We start from the raw sequence: 18,593 nt of genomic DNA, 5'->3' as shown, positions 1-18,593 counted from the left end.
TTACTAAAAATAGATGATCTAAACTAGTTTGTTTTTACAAAAAGAAAAACTAGTTTTCTTCTTTTTAAAATCAAGATGCGTAATCATTAATTTTCACCTTTATCCTTATATAGATGATCTAAAATACTCCTTCCCTTCATTTTGATTTGTTATATTTGGACTTTGGTACACCTATTAAAAATAATAATTGATACGGCTACTTATCATTATCTGATCTATTAACTGATGTTTAGTATTAAATCTTGAAAAATGATTTGGAAATAAGTAATTAGTGAGGGTAAATATGGAAACTATTAGTGAATTTATTTTTTTTTTGTAAAAGTGAACAAAGAGAGTTGTCATTTTAGAACACTAAAATAATTGACTATTAATTTTCAAATTTCCCTTAGATATAGATGATCTAACAATATTATTATATTGAAAAACTAAAATAATTAACTATTGATTTTCACATTTACCCTTACTCATTTAATGTAGACAGAGATTAATATAGAGAAAAATAGAATAGTACTATTAAATTGGATAAAATAATAAATAAGAATAATTTAGTCAAATTAAAAAATTAAGAAGAAAAAAGAAAAGTAAAATAGAGGAAAAGTGTAGTAACTACTAAAAGTATTTTACAACTAACACATTTAAATTTTCTTCTTTCTTTTGACCTTTCCAATATTTTGAACATATGATCAATTTTTCTAAGCTAAATTTCTCTTTGTCATATTTTATGTGATACGATATATATATATATATTGAAAAAATTAAATTGGTAATCTAGAAAAATTCTTATATATATGTGGTTATAAATCATTCATTAAGAGTAAGCAGGGAATTTTAAAATCAAATTATTTTTAATTATAGTAAAATGACATTCTTTTTAGAACAAATTAAAAACAAAAGAATGTCACATTCTTCATCGATCTAGTGGCCGATGAATCACTGATCAAAAAAAGAATGAACGGAGTAGAAACAAGAGAGAGTTACTTAAATAATAAACACCTTTCACTTCCAACTTAAATATCGTGAATTCGAGATTTCAAGTCATGAAAAAGAAAAAGGTGGAGTACTCCAACAAATATAGAATGGAGATACTAATTTTTGCTTAGTTAGCTAACTATTTAATTTTTGTAAGCATTAATCATTCTTCTAGACACAAAATTAGAATTGGCAAATATTCAAACAATTATCTAGTCAAGTATAACGCGTAAACAAGACATTTAATGTGAACACCACTTTCAGTCATCAACTTGATGAAAGTATCCCCTGTTGAAATTAACTTATTATGACTCAATTTTTCCCCTTTATATAACTCTTTACAATAATGTATTTTCCCACAAACCATTAAATCTCCAAATTACACACACACACACAAAAAAAAACACTCTTATTCTTCTCAAACACAAATGGACTCCCATATGAAAATCAAAAACTTAGAAAAAAACGAATTCATCTCTCTCCGAGATCATCCATTCCCTTGTCGATTCCGTTACGTATCTCAAGTAAACATTCAACAATCATCGATCAAAAATCATCAATCGAACTATAGTAGTAATAATAGTACGATTGATGAGATTCAACGAGTTGGAAACAATGAATGTAAACACTTTAGTCATCGACATAATTTGCTAACGTACTCGTTGCGTGCCTCGGATTCCGTGCACTGCAATTTCTGTGAAACCACAATTTCAGGCATGTCGTACGGGTGCAAACGTTGTAGGTATTTTCTACATGAGTCATGTTTCGAATTTCCACAAATTATCGAACATTTGGCTCATCCTGGACATCAATTAATTCTCAAGTATAGTATTAACGATCAATTTAATTGCAAAGCATGTCACGTTGGTGATAATCCTGCTTTATTATTCAATTTTCATTATTCATGCGATCACTGTGATTTTTCTCTTCATATGGGGTGTGCGTCTATGTCTTATAAAGTTCTTCATAAGGAAATGACATTATTTGTATTTTACTCGAATCCTTTGAGGAATGAAGCCGGACCACTCCTTTGTGACATTTGCAACCACTCGATAGAAAAATCGAGTGGTTGGGTATATTATGATTATGGTCATAATTTTGTTACACATTTTGGGTGTGTTGCTGATTTTGTATATGGAAAAGGAGGAAATGATAAAGATTATATTATTGGTGTTAAAAAAGGATTGATTAATCTTGATGGGGACGATACTTCTATAGTAAACTATCAAAAGAATGATGATGACGGAATGAAATATAAGAGATTTTTTCATCGACATGTTTTGCAACAATTGGATAGGTCGATGGACAATAGTGTGAAGAATCGAAAATGTGGAATTTGTGGTATGGATGTTAGTTCAGACAAGAAAAAAGGATGTTCGAGTTGTGATTTCATTATTCATGAGAGGTGTTCTTTTTTGCCTGAGAAAATTCAACATCCGTTTCATCCACATCCACTAACACTTGTTCCTAAAAAAGACGGAGTTGAAGTTCAATGTGTTGGATGTCGTCAATCAAGTGGTTGTCACACAAATTACACAGTTTTGTACCAATGCAAGATTTGTGAATATCAACTTCATCCATCATGTGCTGCTTGTCCAAGGAGATTAAAAAAACTTGATTTAACTTTGTGTTACTCATTTCCTTATAAGAATGAGGTATCAAAGCTATATTGCAACTATTGTTCAAAAGTTATCAATAAGGATGAATGGCTTTACTATGGAAGAAGTAACGATGAGAAGAGGCACATCACTTGTCAATTGGCAGTTGGGATTTCGAATTGTTACGTCACGTTACGCGATTTAGAGGTTGAGTAATTAATAAACTGGGGTCGTTTCTCCTGTATTGACCCAGAAATTGAGTGAATATTGCGTCAGTCATAACAACTATCACGTCTTTTGTGGTTTCACAGAATGCTTCATTTGTTTTATTTTTATGAATAAATTTTGATGAATAGATATGTATGTACTTTGGAAAGAAAAATAATTTTGTGATATGTAAGATAATTCTATAATTGTTTTTCCTCGATTTCCTCTTAATTTTCTTCTAATAATGTCCAAAATAGAAGTTATTCAAAATCAACTTACTTTGAAAAGTATTTTTAAAAATATATATTCTTAGAGAGTATTGATTTGTTTTTTGATAATCAATTTGAAAAAAAATTAAAGTGCAAATAAATAAATACTTTTCTCAATATTAGAGTAGGAATTTTCAATTTATGTTAAGTCAAACTTTGAAAAAGTGATTATGGATTTATGGAAGAAAATAAATTTTTCAATCTTTGAAAAAACTATTGCTACTGAGGCTTACTTATTTCTTCCTTAAAAACGTTAAACACTTTAAAATAAATATTTATTTATTTTAAACTTCTCGAAAATTTGACAAAACAGACTATTATTATCTACTTTGTCTGGTTTGATTAATGATTGTTCCGTTGGTTCTCTCTGACTTTTGATTTTTCTTTTTGTTTGTTTCCTAACACGGAATACGTTTTCTTTTCAAACTTTCTTTTAAGTTGACTTATAAAAATCAAAAAAATAAACCAGTTGACGTTGAATTTAATTATTTATATTTTAAAATTAGGAAATCGTAAAAAATAATAATAAAACAATGTTTCTATTACGTATTACGTATTCTGTTGTTGACGTTTCTATCAATTTTGAGTGGAAAATTGAAAAATTCTACAATTTTAAATTTTTATTAGACCATGTCAAAATATCTTCCATGTTGATATTATTGATTCTTGATTTTTAAACACGTGCTTAATTAAAAGGAAAAAATAATAATATCAAATTAGGTGAAAATTCAATTTTATTTCAGTTTATTTGATACATTAATAAGTCCGTAAAAATGATGACCAACAAAGGTTGCAGTGGAATGATAAGTATTTCTTCATTCTTAATCAGAGATCTTGGACTCGAGTTCTTCTTAGTATGGAGTCGTTTTTGTTAGAAAACATTTTACCTTCAATGTGAAACTTTTCTGCCCGAATCTGAATTTAATCGGTCAAATTGATGAAGTTTATAACGTGAGAAAAGTATTTTGAGTGGAAGTGCCGACTGATTTAATAAGAAGAATGAAAATGATTTAAAAAAATGTTTTTAAGTTTGAACACAAACAGTCCATTTTATCAGATTTCGTCTAAATTAACTTTCAAAAGAACAATGATAGCTTCTTTCTTTCTACCTTAGTACTTTAGGATAATACCACTTTTGGCACCTTAGTTACAAATCAAATTTTGATTTTCATACTAGTGAAACATTTAGCCTTTAATAATTTTAAATATTTACTATTTGTTCTTATATGTATGAAATTTATCGAAGAAATTTCATACAATAGTTTGTCTAATTACAATTCTTAGCAATAGTTTTAGAGAGGAAAGAGGCGAGCAAGTTGTATCTCAATTGTTCAATTGAAATTGGATAAACATATCATAGATACATAATCTCCTCTCTATCTCCCGATTCTTGCTCGTCTCTCCCTGGTCTCTCCCACTCTCGCATACAAATACACATACTAGCTTTGAAATTGAAGCATAGATATGCATATACATATTGTATCATCCCTAAAATAAATACATAGATATAGTTTGTATTAATTATGTGATACACAAATGAAAAAATATGGATATAGTATTTGATATTGTATCACCCCTAAAATAATTGTACGGATCCATTTTTTTTTTTACGATAATAGTTGTATTAGTTTCTTTTATGATAATATATGCAATATGATAATAGGTGTATCGGTTTTCTTATACACATATATATAAAAAAAAACTGTGATACATAGATACAATTGATTGTATTAATCTGAGAAGAAGAGAAGATTCATAATTTCATACTTTGAACAACAAATCAAGAATCTGAAATGGAAAATTTTGATATATCACCGTTAAATGTTAACCCAATAAAAATGAATCAACAATCAACAACCATCCAAAAGGTGCAGATAAAAATAATTCTGGTAAAATTTTAATGAAATTTTACATTGATATAAGAAATAGAGAAGAACAAAGATTCACGCAGTGAATTGCAGAAAGGGAGAGGGGGTGAGAAGAGAACGTAAGAAGAGAGAGAAAAGTGAGAGAGTGAAAGGGGAGAGACAAAAGAGGGTGGCGAGCTAGAAAGGAAGAGAGAGGAGAGATTTGCTATAGAATCATAAGTAATAGCTATGCTATACATTTTTTTTGGAAATCTATGTATATATAGTAATTATGTTTACTTAGTTATGTAGTTTTTTCAAATTTATTATATTTGAACCATTTTTAGAAGTTTAACAATAACATACTCAGTATAGTCTCACAAATGACGTTGAAATTTATTAACAGTTGAGGAAAGTGTTATTAACCCGGAACTTTTTATGTGGAACTCATGTTGAAATTAAAGGAACTTTGGCAAAAGAAAATTACAGAAGAAGAGACGAAAGATCAGACATTTTGAGACAAAAGCCTTCATATAGCTGTGATTTCATATATCATGATGTACAACATTATAAATACACATAAAAGAATTGCTTCTAGTCACTGCAATTCTCAAAATGCATGCATCCAGGAAGTGTGAAATGAATAAGTAATACTATGTATGTATCAAAATGTACTAGACCGATCCTTATTTTAGCGTAAACTGGATTTTCTACTTGTTAGCAGGGATATTAATCAATGAATGCAGATAGCAACCATACCATCCCAGATATAAGTTACAATAGTACAAGCCTCTTGATCTACCATCTTCTTCCCCGAGAGTCAGGTACTCTAAGGGTGATCCACAAATGCTCAAAGTGGATGGTGACTGAGAAAATGTCACTAGTCTGGATCATAAAGTCGTCAAGATTCCTGTCTGGTTTGAACAGAGACAAGAGCAATCTGGTTCAGGCAACTCTCTTTTCACAAGACGTTTGTCACGATTGATCATTAACCTAACAAGCGGCAACTTCAAAGAGACCTGTCGCCAAATTTCTTTTACTGTTCCATTTGGGTCCTCATATTCATAGTAATGCTTCACCTGAAGATACCACAAATCAAGAGTACATATGTTAAACACTTTGTTCTAGAAAACATAAAGGTCCAAACATGCAAAATCAAAGGGTTTCTTTATGTTTGATTAGATGTTAAAGAGTCCACATTAACTAAAGCATGAGACACTTGAAGTAACTTTAGGAAAGAGAACATGTAAGAACAAGCTACACAGTAACCTATCTGGAACAGATCATAATATGTTTTATCCACTTCATGACTAAATAGCTGGCCTAAAGCACTAGAATTAGCTGGATAAGAGATCATCCGCCTTTGCTAGCAATTAAATGAGTCAAGTACCTAGAGAGCTAATCTAAATTTCTAAAATAAACAATATTCTTTTGGTGAGTGATTCAGCAGATATGAGATAACTGAACTTCTTCTCGAAAAACACAGAAAAGGACGCAGCTGAAAAAACAATTTCTTGTAATACACATTCTTCTTCAAATGAAATTGAACAGCTTCAGCTTAACTCTAAGGAGGTTTCCATAGAACAGACAAGAAGCAGAAATCGCAATATCAAAGATTTCATTGATCCAACAGATAGAGAATATCTTTTTAGACAATGGAACATAAGAAACATTCATCAATCCTTGCTCATTTGTTTCTTTGTTGACTGTCAAAAATCTTGCAGATCCTTCTAAACCTTGATGCATTTGTCAAGTCTCCTATTAGACATCTTTGAACAAGATAGTAACTTTTTGAGAAAGGAAAAAGGGAACACACACACACACCCTTCTTAGAGTGAGTCAATATATCTGTAGATTTTACCATTCCTCAATAAAAGACACGAGGGGGAAAAACAGAAAAAGAACCTCACATGCTTATTTATGTACAAAGTGTGCAATGTATGTATAACTCCAATTTGCAAATTTATTTCTGGTTATAATAGGATGCAGGAACAAGAATTATGTACTAGTAAATACCTTTTTCAGCTCCCGTTGGTATTCCAAAACTCTCTCCATGCTTACTTTCCTGAGCTTTTTAACCAAGAACCCCGGCTTCACAGCTGTGTTAGAGTCTACAAAAATTGCAATTTTCCTGTAGTCCACAACATCCTCAAATGGCAATTCAATATGATCACTGATGATTACAGGGACACACAAGCTCACAATAGCATCAAAAAGGCGGCAAGCTGATGGAGTATCACCAGCTGGATGCAGACAAAATTTTGAAGTGTGCATCCCTTTTCTTGCCTCACGACGGCTCTCCCTAGATTGTGCACCATGTTTTATGATGACGTCTTCTTCTTTCTCAAGCAATTGAAAAAGCAAATCACGAATCTTTCCTCCCTGACACATTAGCAAACAAGCTTTATGTAAATAACTATGAAACTGTGATGTACATTGAGTGCAGGGAAACACACATAACATGCAAATAAAACTATAGAGTGTTACCATTTGTCTTTTCTATTTTTGCTGATAAGTAAAGTGATACCAATTCATCATAGTATCTTAACAGAAGAAACTAAGCGGGACCATTTTCTGCAAATGAGGTAGTATCTTAAGGGAAGAAAGTTAATCTTGTAAAGAAAATAGAACTTGGGCCTAATTCAACCCCAAAAGATGGCTATTGAGATGAGGGTTGTTGGCACTCTACTCGCAGCAAATGTATATGTTTCTTATTATAAAAAAGAATGAAATTCTGAATTTGTTCCTATGTTTAGCAATTGTGGATATGGAAATGAAGGATGTCTTACTCAGGGTAACTTAGTTCCTTAAAGTGTTGTTGATTTCTAGACTTTACACTGGATAGATAACAGTTATATACTTATATCTATTAAAAATGCATCTTTTCTTCTGATCAGCACATCCAGAAGAAATAAGACAGTACCAGTGAAAATGAATCCTATATCAGAAACAAGATGATCAAATACCAAATTATGAAACTTTTCCCACCAATTACCTCCTTTCTATATCGATTGCCCATGAAGAAGAGCAAGGAATTCCGATTTTCAACGCCAATATCCCCAGTGTATGTGTTAATCCGATGTGAGTAGGGCAAGATGACATCCTTAACAAGAGATGCCTGATTACGAGCCAGCCTTCCAAAATCAGAAACTAACAGCACTCCATTCTTCACCTTATCCACAACCTTGTATAAGGCATTAGGATCCTGGCATATAAACACGTGATCCCAACCATTGTTTCTTTTCCAGTACTCCTGCTGCTCCAACCATTCAATTAAAGACTCCTGCAACATGCACAATGCAATCATATGCCATTTCTATGGAATTTAATTCCGAAACACAAATGTATACACAGAAACAAAGGCACTTCTGGATCTAACAAGCATGAGACGACCATCATCCTCTTTCTTTAGTTTTCTTTTTCTGATTACAATGTTGTCCAACCCAACTTATGTGCACCTCAACTAATAATCGAGTAGCAGCCATCTCAGGTATCACATAGTTCTACTGGCCAACACAGGTATCAAATAATTCTACGCTCCAATGTGTATTAATCAATGTGGACATGTCTAGAAGCTCAACCAGAAAATCTAAGCAACAAGCTGTTGAGCTAATAAAGGGAGTCCTCTAGAATTGTGATAGATCATTTAAAACACAATTCACCAATTATAACTAGTGTAACTAAATTAACAAGTATAGACTTATAGAAGCAACCTAGAACAATAAAGACGAAAACTTTAACTCAAAAAGCAACACAATGCAATTCCAGAAACATGAATCATGAAGAAATAATCCAACAAATAGTGATTCCTACCTGCGTTTCCTCATCGCTATAAGCCGGCCTCTCCACAGGTGCAACAACAGCATTATTGGATCTAATCGGATTCGCCACAAGGCTCAACGACGAGAAGAAAGGCACATAGAAAAGGTCAGCTTCCTCCGGGTTCATAACCCGAGTCACAGCCGACCCGACCCGTTCTAAACTCGGCCGATTCAGGTCAGAAAACAAATACCACTCAGAAGAATGCTGATTCCCAGGATACTTAAGCAACGAATCATCACTCTGCTTCTCTCCACCTCTTGCCAACGCATAGCTCTCAATAACCCCATACGTAAACTTTCTAGGCAGATCATACATGTAAACTTTCACAGATTTCAAACTCTGGGTATTGTAATTCCTGCTGAAACTAACACTGGAGACACTGTTTGGTGGGTCTGAGAAGATGAATGTGTTGAAGAAAGCATATAAAGCTAAGATTGAGAACAAAGTAGTGGCCAGTGTAAGAGTTGATCTGGTAAATTTTCTGGGCATTTTGTTGATTAGGGATTTGGGTGGCGACGCCGGGGAGATGACGACGGAGGACGGTGGCGGTGATCGGAGTTTGGATCTTGGATTCATGGATTGTTCCCCAAAATTTATGGTGGTGAAACCATGTGCAATATTGCTTCAAGATTTGGAAAAATTAATTAATATTTATAGGGTTTGTTTATAACTTAAAACCAAATAGAATTGGGATAATAATTATTTAACTAATGTTTGTAATATAACTTTTTTGATAAAATTTTCACTTTTGAAATTAATTCATATTGAGGTCGAAAATCCAAATTAAATATAAAATTTATCTTAAATTTCAGGTTTGTGTGTCTTAATTTATTTTGTCAAAAAATAATGTAAATTTCAAAAATTGAATACTAAAGTCTATTTCTAATAAGCTCAAATTTGAAATAAAATTTCTATATGTAATTTAGAAAAATAAACTTTAATGATCAATTTGTTAAAACAATTACAAATCTATTTAATATTCTTTTATTTACTTTTTCATGTATACATCCAAATTTTAATCACGACTAAAACACATGTTAAAATTGCTTACAATTTTTAGATGCATAAATCTGAAATATTTTGCAAAAATCAAATTTTTAAACTTTAAAAGTTTGAGCTTTTAACAATGGCAGCTTATGGAGAGGGAGTTGTTTATTGGTTCTCATTTCAACAAAGGTGGCAAACTCAAGGTACTGAATTTTCATTTCAAATTACTATTTATTTATTTATTCCTACTTTTTCCCTCATGAATAATTTTAAAACATAATTTTTTTTATTAATTTTCAAGGAAATAAAGAGATAAAATTGCAAATCTTTAAAAATAATAAAATAAGATATAAATTACAAAAAACATACATATTTGGTGTTGACAGTAGTAATTCTCTTTATAATTCATGCGATCATAATGATAGGTTGTCCTTATTATCTCCTACTAATTGTTCATTACTTCTCAAACGACTATCCACACTTAGACATTTATTTGTAGAAGAAATTCTCCACCTATATAAAGGATATTTTCTTCTTTGTGTAGTGGAGTTTATATTTTGAGGTTAGTGTAGTGAAAGAAAGAGTCTAGACAAAGAAAAATATTCTAAATCTCCAATTTAATTACTATACAAAAAATAGTAGTAATTGTATATTAAAAAAAAGTGTTCTTTTGGTGGAGTTTTAAACTATTCAACTAATTCGCAGTTGTTAGAGTTATAAACATTGTTGGGTTGTTGTATCCTGCACAGACAAGTCAAGGATTGTACTGTTAATCAGTGTAAATTATACCACAGTAATTATAGAGATATCAATGCCTTTGCCCGAATATATTTTTATTCATATGATCTTTCAACAATGCCTGCTGCAAATTGGCTTAAATCTGACATTAATCTCACAATGGTATTCAATTTTGGGAGTTCAGCATGTTTTTTTTTATCAGAACCAAATTATGCACCTACTATCTCCTATCAACACTAGTATCGAATAACTCTGCTTAAGCTGTCAAGGTAACTCTGTCGATCAAAACCTAGACAAATGAGAAGAAATCACCTAATGTTTATAGCTGTCGGGGGAATTCAGTGTTTGATACATCGTTTTTGATGGTTGTAGTCAACTGGGAAAAGCCAAATGGGCTACTCCAAGAAAGAGCTTTAGACTAATAAATCATGCACAAAATAGGTGTTCAGCATAGTACATAAATACCAACAGAAGCAATTAAGGGCATTCTTGAGAAGGAAACAGTTTGAAGTACTTCACAGCATTCATGCAAATGCAGATAAAACGTTGATCAAGAACATACACGGTTAGTCGGTTACTGCAATGAAGAAAAGTATCTGTAGTCATTCACCAAATATACTTGAATCACATCTAACAATAGTACTTATTGCATGCTCAGATGTTGAACATTGGTTCACATGTCATGTTACATCAATGGAGAGATTGGAAAACTTGCTCGCAACCAAGCTTGATTCTAACCCGGGGGCCATTTCAGCTGTCTGCCACCAAGTACGTGCAAGTGAAGATGGTATACAGATTGACCTGTGCAAGAAAGAGACGAAACCTTTGTTACTTCATTAAGTACTGTCAAACTGTTTTTAAAATCCTAAAAGATGCATAAAGAAAACTTTCGATGTAATTAGCATTGTATTCATTATTCATACAAAGTTCCCATGCTAGCAATTAGGTTCACATTTTCGGAGGAGAGTGGAGGAATATTAGAAGGGAGATAGACTCACATGCAGAGTGACCACTATTAATGACAACTCGAAAACCATCTACAATGCCTTCTTTCTCCGCTACTATCTTGGCAGCATAAAGGAGGTTGCCCAATATATCTTCATGTCTTTGTTCAGCCTTCATAGATCAGAACGGAACCAGTTGCAAGGTATCAATTACCAGAGAAATTGACACGGAAATGAACATAAAGACAAGAAATAGAAGGTAAAACACAGCAAAATTGACTTTTTCGAGGGACACGTCGAAGTTGCTAATCTATAAAGTTGTTCACGGGGTCCTAGATTCTAGTCTTTTCCTAAATATTTCTATTCTTTATTCTGTAATCATCATTGTCAAGCTACGAGCACTTTCATATAAAACTGCTATAACTTCGTAAAATCATGCAAAAAACAGTGCAAGATGACCACCTTTTACACCCAAATAAGTGCTTGCCTTCACCAACAGATTATATAGATCTCAAGTATAGGGGAAAAATCCAGTACCAAAGGGATATAAACTTGTGGAGATATTATGGTCATCTATTTCCACTTCGGGACAAACAATTTAGATAAAGACTCCCGCACCCCGAATTTTGGTATGACTAGTGATTTGTGCTATACCAAAAGTCAAGATACGCATTCCTTGAAACTAGGCATAGAATGCATACCACATTGATAATAATATCAGAAAATAGATAAAGGGAAAAAGACCCACCTTTCCAAGCTCTGTTAATCCATCCCTCGACTTCGGGATAATTAGAACATGAACAGGAGCTTGAGGATTGATATCGCGAAAAGCAAGAACCTTTTGATCCTCGTATACCACAGATGCAGGAATCTCCTTTGCAATGATTTTATCAAATCTGAATGCACAAACAAATTGATCAGAATGCAGTGAGCCTAGATGATCATTCAGTCACCATGTCTGACAGAAAGTATGCAAGTCAAACTGTGGATGTTCAGGTCAAATTTACCAGTATGAAACAAAAGCTTAAGCAGCTCTACAAATTAACCAAGATCAGTTAATCGTTCTTTCTCAGGGAAGTTAATCATGGAACATAAAAGCAAACTACTGCCGCAACAAACACTTGTTGCCTTGTAACAATTCAAATGTCCAATTAACTTCAAATCTTTCCAGTTTCTCTGTAAGGTCGAAGTTAATGCTGTATAATACGTATTAGAGGGAAAGTTGGAAACCAAAAATGACGTAACATCTTGCGTTAAAACTGAATGATGATATTTAATGAGAATTGAAGTAATTATTTCAAAAGTCAGGATATCATATTACTATGTAGGTCATATCATTCTCAAAAGTGGACATATCTGTTCTTCTTACAGATGCATGTTTTAGTTATCATCCACTATTAAGTAATCAAGGGAAAGAAATAGCAGATGTTTTAGCAATCAGCCTTTTCATTTTTGCTGCCTGCTAAGTGCCGTAAAAAATCATGTGTTGGTATTCATCTGATTCCAAAATCTACACTCCAGTTCTTGAGGAGATATACACCGGGGAGGTTTCTGAACTAAGAAATGCAAGTAAAAAGGATAACTATTGCAAAAGAAAAACACAATACAACAAAAAGATGCAGAGTTCAAAATAATGGTATAGACTCATAATTTTTTTGTGCCAATGACTTCAATGTTTTAGTTAAAAAGGCAACTCTATAGTACGATTCTTCTTCAATAATTACCTCCAGTAGTCAATAAATTAAAGGTCTCCTATTTCCTATAAGCATAAGTAACACATATATTCTATAACAACCAGAAAGAGAATGCATAACTGATACAAACACCGTTAATTAGTTTGAAGCTCTGACAATCTCAACTTAAACAAGTAATAGAACTACAAAACGTTCTATCCATGGGAAAATAGTACATGGTTGGAGCTCCAGTATCAGCATTTACAGCAGCTGCCCTGGCAGCTGCTTCCTCATCATGTGCAGCAGCTACATAAGATCTGTCTTTACAAAAAGAAAACAAATCTCAATAAGAAATTCGAAGAGGAACTCAGGGGAGAGGGAAAAGAGGATCCTAATTAAGTTACAAATATTTCTACAAGTAAGCTCCTGATTCACATTTGTTGTCAAACATAGAAAACACTTATCATAACTGACACATTGAAGTCTGGCTTATAGCCTGAGTTACAGATTTATCATAAGAGACTACGCTAACTATGACAAGAATATGCATTCAGATACAACTGACACGACTACAATCACATATTATGCGTGTAACAAGAGAAGCAAAAGAAAAAAAGAAAAAAAAAACACTTCATAATGTAAACAACAAAGACTCAGACTACCAGAAACAGTAATCATCCCTTAACTAAGATGACACATTCAAGGGGTTTCAGTAGCTCCACCACACTCAAACGACCATCATAAGAAACGTATGAAATCACTTAGTATGATTAATACATCAGTAGCCCTCCGTCCCAATTCATATGACACCCCTTTCCGTTTTAGGAGAACGTTATGACACCATTACATTTCAATTTAACCTCTACAACTGCCATGTACTCAAAATCATCAAATTATTCAAAAATTTAAAATTGATCTGTTGTTTTACTATCTAAAGTCAAATTGAAACAAAATACACAATTCTTTAAGCTCAGTATCCAGTCAATTATCATCACATAAGGGAGTTATAAAGAAATCAATGTGAAAGGATTAATCGGACTGCAAGAACCCCATTTTGCAGATGCAAGTAAAAATGACAGATTCCTCAACAAAAAGGACAAAGTTATTGGTACAACAAGACCAGAATGATGTACAAGCTCTCAAAAGCAATATATGGATATTGAATCACTAAATTCAGGATTTCCTTGAGAAGTTTACAAACCTTTGAGATTGAAGAGGATAACGTGAGGCTGGTACGATTCTTGGTATGTAATTTGATGCCTTTATGAAACCCAAAGCTTTCACTATTGAAGGGCCTCTGCATATATGAAAAAGTCACATCTTTCAATAAGTAGAAAAACAAAGAAGGAGGAAGTGTGTGTGTGTGAGGGGGGGACTGTACCGCAAAAGTGTGAGAGAGCTCATAGCAGCCATGGAAGTGAGAAAAACCAGAATGCTGCAATTTATTGGTGTAATGGAGGAAAAGAGAGAAAATCTAAGGGTCTCTAAGCAATTACTAAACTCCACAAGGACCGGACAGTTTTTCTTATTCAAACACAAGGTCCCTTTATTTTCATATATCATCAAATTCAGTAAGATTCAAGAAGTTATACAAAAGAGAAAATGGCAAATTTTGTTCTGCAACTTCCAAATAATCTGCGTTTAAGGAGCTTCACTGTTTCCTCCTCCTCCTCTAATGGTATTCATGTGCCTTTCTTTTTCCATCTTCTATGTCTAAAATTTGGTAATTGAGAATCTCTGCCAAAAATACTTATTTTATGAAAAGATTTATAGAGTTCGGAAAATAAAAAAGAAATTATGGGTTTCTTCTCAAATCAAGTAATTTTGGTGTAAATAACTTTTCTGTGACACCATAATCTAGATAAATCCAAATTTGAGCTAAAGGTGTGTGCTTTTGGTTGTTTGTGAAAACCTTTCAACCAAGTTTGTTTGGATTGAATGAATTGCTTTCTAATTGAGTTATTTTGAAATCATACATTTCTTGCTATATTATATGTTCTCTTTTTTTTTTTTACTTGAATTTGTTGTACTTGATCTGAGGGTTTTTCGGAAACAGCCTCTCTACCTATGTGGGTAGTGGTAAGATCTGCGTACACTTGTGGGATTCCACCAGATATGTTGTTGTCGTTCTTGTTATTTGCTATTAGTATATGCTTTTTGTTTTTTGAACTTTTTCATGGTGTTACAAAGATTTCTTGCTATAGACCTTTTACATCAGTGATTATAGCGAGATCAGTAATTAGTTCAGCAGAATACAAAGAGTTTTAGTGTATCCATAGTTATTGAACTGGTAATTGGTTGTATTCCTTGAGTTGATATTCGCTTAGCAGAAGCATTTATTGGTTTGGCTCATAATTGGTTATTGTTGCCAGGGTAAGCAAAAGATTAGAAAATAATGGAATAGAATTTTTGATCCCTAATATGCATTGTACAACATACAAAGGAAAATAGTTCTCTAATCGAGGGCGAAAACCGTAAAGGATGGAGATCAATCCTATTTTCTATCAGCCAACCCCATCTATAAATCAGAAACAAAAACTAGAAGCATAATTACTTGGTGGACAGAGTTACCTGGTATCTGTTGGTAGGAGGTCGCAGGTATCCCGTGGAATTAATCGAGGTGCCCGCAAGTTGGCCCAAACAGCATGGTTATCGGGAAAAAAAAGAAGACTAAAAGCACAATTACTGGAATATGTAGTTCATAAATCCTTATTTCTTTCCTTCTCAATACATACTTACTTTTCGGTGCGCCTAATTAGCATCTGAAGTTGGATTTTCATAGCTGTCTTTACTCCTAAACCTGTCAGCTCTCGTATTTGTATTGATCATGTAAACTTGTTGGGAGTTAACAAACAATTTCAAGTACATAATGCTTTTAACTTTCTTGTTAAAGGATAATGCGTATAAATTATTCATAATATGGTTTCAGGGGCTACTCCTGGTGTGCCTCAATCTGCCGGGCCAGTGATTCTTGAACTTCCCCTTGATAAAATCCGAAGGCCACTCATGCGTACCAGATCTAATGACCAGCAAAAGGTGAAGGAACTGATGGATAGTATCAAGGAAATCGGGCTTCAAGTACCTGTAACTACTAAATCATCCTGTGGTTTACTTTTCACATGATTAGATGCTATTTTGCTTTCATATATAAGTTGCAGATTCATGTTCTTCTTACATGTTTATTTTTAGGCACAGAGCTTGAGAAAATACGAGAGACTTATGAATCATGCGGTACTAAACTAAAGACGTGCATAATGTACGAAAATGCTCTTTGAAGCTTGTGGTCTTAAACATGTCATGTGAAATGTTGAAATTATAAAGTTACTATATATAGAAAATTATGTTATTTTCGAAACAAACTAAAAAATAAAGTTAGACGTATTAATTGAAACAAAGGGAGTATTAATATGTTGAATCAAATAGGAACCTTGTGGCATAATTAACATCAAGCAGGAATAGCCTGTAGGTGGTTGGTAAAAAAGATTGAACTTAATAACAAAGAAATGATTAAAGCCTTTTATTACGTTGATAAAGTCTGCTGGATAACAAAAACTTGAAATAAGGGAACTCAATAAACTAGGATATATCTGAAAGCAGGTTGATTAGATAGAAAGAAGGCCACGATTTTGTACCCTGGAACAGGAATAGCCTGTAGTTGGTTGGTCACAGGGTTATTCTTTTGGATGGCAAAAAGTGGGTTGTACGGCAGGATAACAAAGTTAAAATGGATTTTTTTTTTCGAAAATAAAATCCGTGGGGATCTAAAGAAAATATTGCATTGTAGCCCCAGACCCCCAAGGTTCTCAGATGACCACAAATTAAGTACTGGATTAAGCTTCTTGATCATACATAAGCATGTAGATAATAAAGTTGGATGATTGAGTAATCGAGGTGCAAACAAGCAAGGTGGTGACAAACATTCGTTAGAAATCTGTTATGGGACATTTTCACATCCTTAGAAGTTGGTTTCTCCAAAAAAAAAAAAAAAATCCAGAAGGTCTCATTGTGAGTATCAAATTACATGATAAAAAGAGAAATAACTCGTTGAGACTCAAAAAATTTCCTAAACATTACATCTTACATTGCCTTCCTGACTGCTGGTCCCCAAGAAGGTAAGAAAATCATCTTCAATGCATTTGCCCTCTGGTTCTCTTTTGCTTTTCTTACCAGTTTAAAAGTTTGCTCTTCTTTCCCGTTTTAGGAACAGCATACAGTGTACTGATTGCTAAACTTTGTTACAGTTCTGAGATGGGAGAGTCCTGGCTCATGAATATAGTTGTAGTAGTATTCTTTCTATTGTATTGTTATTCTGATGTCGAAACTAATAAAGTTTCTTAGTCAGTTGCTAATTCTCTCTTCCCTCTTAGACAGAGTTGCAAAAGCTGAGTACACCATCGAACACTTGCTCACCTATCACTTGGAAAAATTTGTTGCCTGATAATGCAGTTCAACTGTAAAACTTTACAAACTCAACTGTTTGCAGTTTTTCGGGTGAACTACTTCACAAAATGACAACCAGATAACATTTATGCCCCCTCCTGAACCAAGTTCCCATCACTCCTTTGCTAAAAGAGAGATGACAGCCTTGACATTTCTAAAGTGCTGCACTTTATTTGGTTAATTATGGGGAAACGTTGCTCTGACACCTTCAATTATGGTTTAAGTAATTACTGGTAGAAGTTTTGCCTTAGTTCTTGTCAATTTTGTCTGGTGTTAATATTAGACTCACAGACAGTTCTTTCTCTCATGCAGATTGATGTGCTTGAGGTAGATGGGGTTTATTACGGTACGTCTTCTTTTCGATTTCTTGCCTAAGCTAGTAGTCTATACATTGCTATTTATTTCAACTGGTACTTCATTTTTAATAGCTAAAGAGAATTTAAATAATTTCTCTTGTTATATCCAGGGTTTTCTGGCTGTCATCGCTATGAAGCTCATCAGCAACTTGGCCTTCCAACTATTCGTTGCAAAATTCGTCGAGGAACAAAAGAAACTTTGAGGTTCCTCCCCTTTCTCTCCAGTCATGCAACTTTTTTCTGCATCTCCTATTATAGCTGTATCATTCTATTGAGTTTACCCTCGCAGGCACCATCTTCGATAAGATCCTGCTAAATCACTCTAAACTGGAGATGCATGATAATGGATCGTCCTCCAATATTGATGATATGTATTTAATGTAAATGTATACTTGGTTGATAATGCAAAAGAAGATAATGATTACTAGCTTATAAATTGCTATACAAATCCCAGTATCCCACAACAATATTGCATAATTGTTTCTTCTCTTCTTTTTTCGGTTTCTCGTTCTTTCCCTCTTCTGGAAAAAAAAATGCCGTTATTTTTCTTTCATGGTATGCAAAACTTCAAATATAGGTTCAACTGACATATTGCACTTCTTCAAAAAGGATTAAGAATCACCACACCATATTGGTTTGGTTGGAGTTGAGTGTATCTATCAATGTAGAGGCAGAGACTAGATATAGGAATCCTTTTATTCTTGTTATCTTCTGTTTCTTCATTTCTAGTTATAAAGCATAAT

The 18,593-nt window shown here is 33.2% G+C and overlaps 4 protein-coding genes across 4 annotated transcripts; 2 read left to right on the top strand and 2 right to left on the bottom strand.

The window, feature by feature from the left end:
• The first annotated feature begins 1,330 nt into the window (after positions 1-1,330).
• Positions 1,331-2,984, top strand: LOC125849422 (uncharacterized). The gene has a single exon (XM_049529505.1). It carries the CDS (start codon positions 1,398-1,400, stop codon positions 2,781-2,783), a length of 1,386 nt encoding a protein of 461 aa, XP_049385462.1. The 5' UTR covers positions 1,331-1,397; the 3' UTR covers positions 2,784-2,984.
• A 2,418-nt stretch (positions 2,985-5,402) lies between these two features.
• LOC125848575 (probable arabinosyltransferase ARAD1) lies at positions 5,403-9,338 on the bottom strand. Its single transcript, XM_049528458.1, has 4 exons — positions 8,704-9,338; positions 7,886-8,173; positions 6,907-7,272; positions 5,403-5,969 (listed from the first exon to the last, which is right to left on the bottom strand). The coding sequence occupies exons 1-4, from the start codon at positions 9,286-9,288 to the stop codon at positions 5,781-5,783; spliced, it is 1,428 nt and encodes a 475-aa protein (XP_049384415.1). The 5' UTR covers positions 9,289-9,338; the 3' UTR covers positions 5,403-5,780.
• Positions 9,339-10,942: 1,604 nt separating this feature from the next.
• Positions 10,943-14,570, bottom strand: LOC125848615 (14 kDa zinc-binding protein). Its single transcript, XM_049528506.1, has 6 exons — positions 14,436-14,570; positions 14,256-14,351; positions 13,291-13,371; positions 12,130-12,277; positions 11,436-11,553; positions 10,943-11,238 (listed from the first exon to the last, which is right to left on the bottom strand). The coding sequence occupies exons 1-6, from the start codon at positions 14,465-14,467 to the stop codon at positions 11,171-11,173; spliced, it is 543 nt and encodes a 180-aa protein (XP_049384463.1). The 5' UTR covers positions 14,468-14,570; the 3' UTR covers positions 10,943-11,170.
• Positions 14,307-18,242, top strand: LOC125848616 (sulfiredoxin, chloroplastic/mitochondrial). Its single transcript, XM_049528507.1, has 5 exons — positions 14,307-14,732; positions 15,984-16,138; positions 17,807-17,840; positions 17,961-18,054; positions 18,140-18,242. The coding sequence occupies exons 1-5, from the start codon at positions 14,657-14,659 to the stop codon at positions 18,153-18,155; spliced, it is 375 nt and encodes a 124-aa protein (XP_049384464.1). The 5' UTR covers positions 14,307-14,656; the 3' UTR covers positions 18,156-18,242.
• Positions 18,243-18,593: the final 351 nt, after the last annotated feature.

Source organism: Solanum stenotomum, chromosome 12, assembly GCF_019186545.1.
Source record: "Solanum stenotomum isolate F172 chromosome 12, ASM1918654v1, whole genome shotgun sequence".
Lineage (NCBI taxonomy): Eukaryota > Viridiplantae > Streptophyta > Magnoliopsida > Solanales > Solanaceae > Solanum > Solanum stenotomum.
The sequence above is the reverse complement of the archived record's forward strand: the minus strand, read 5'-3'. Positions and strand labels throughout refer to the sequence as shown.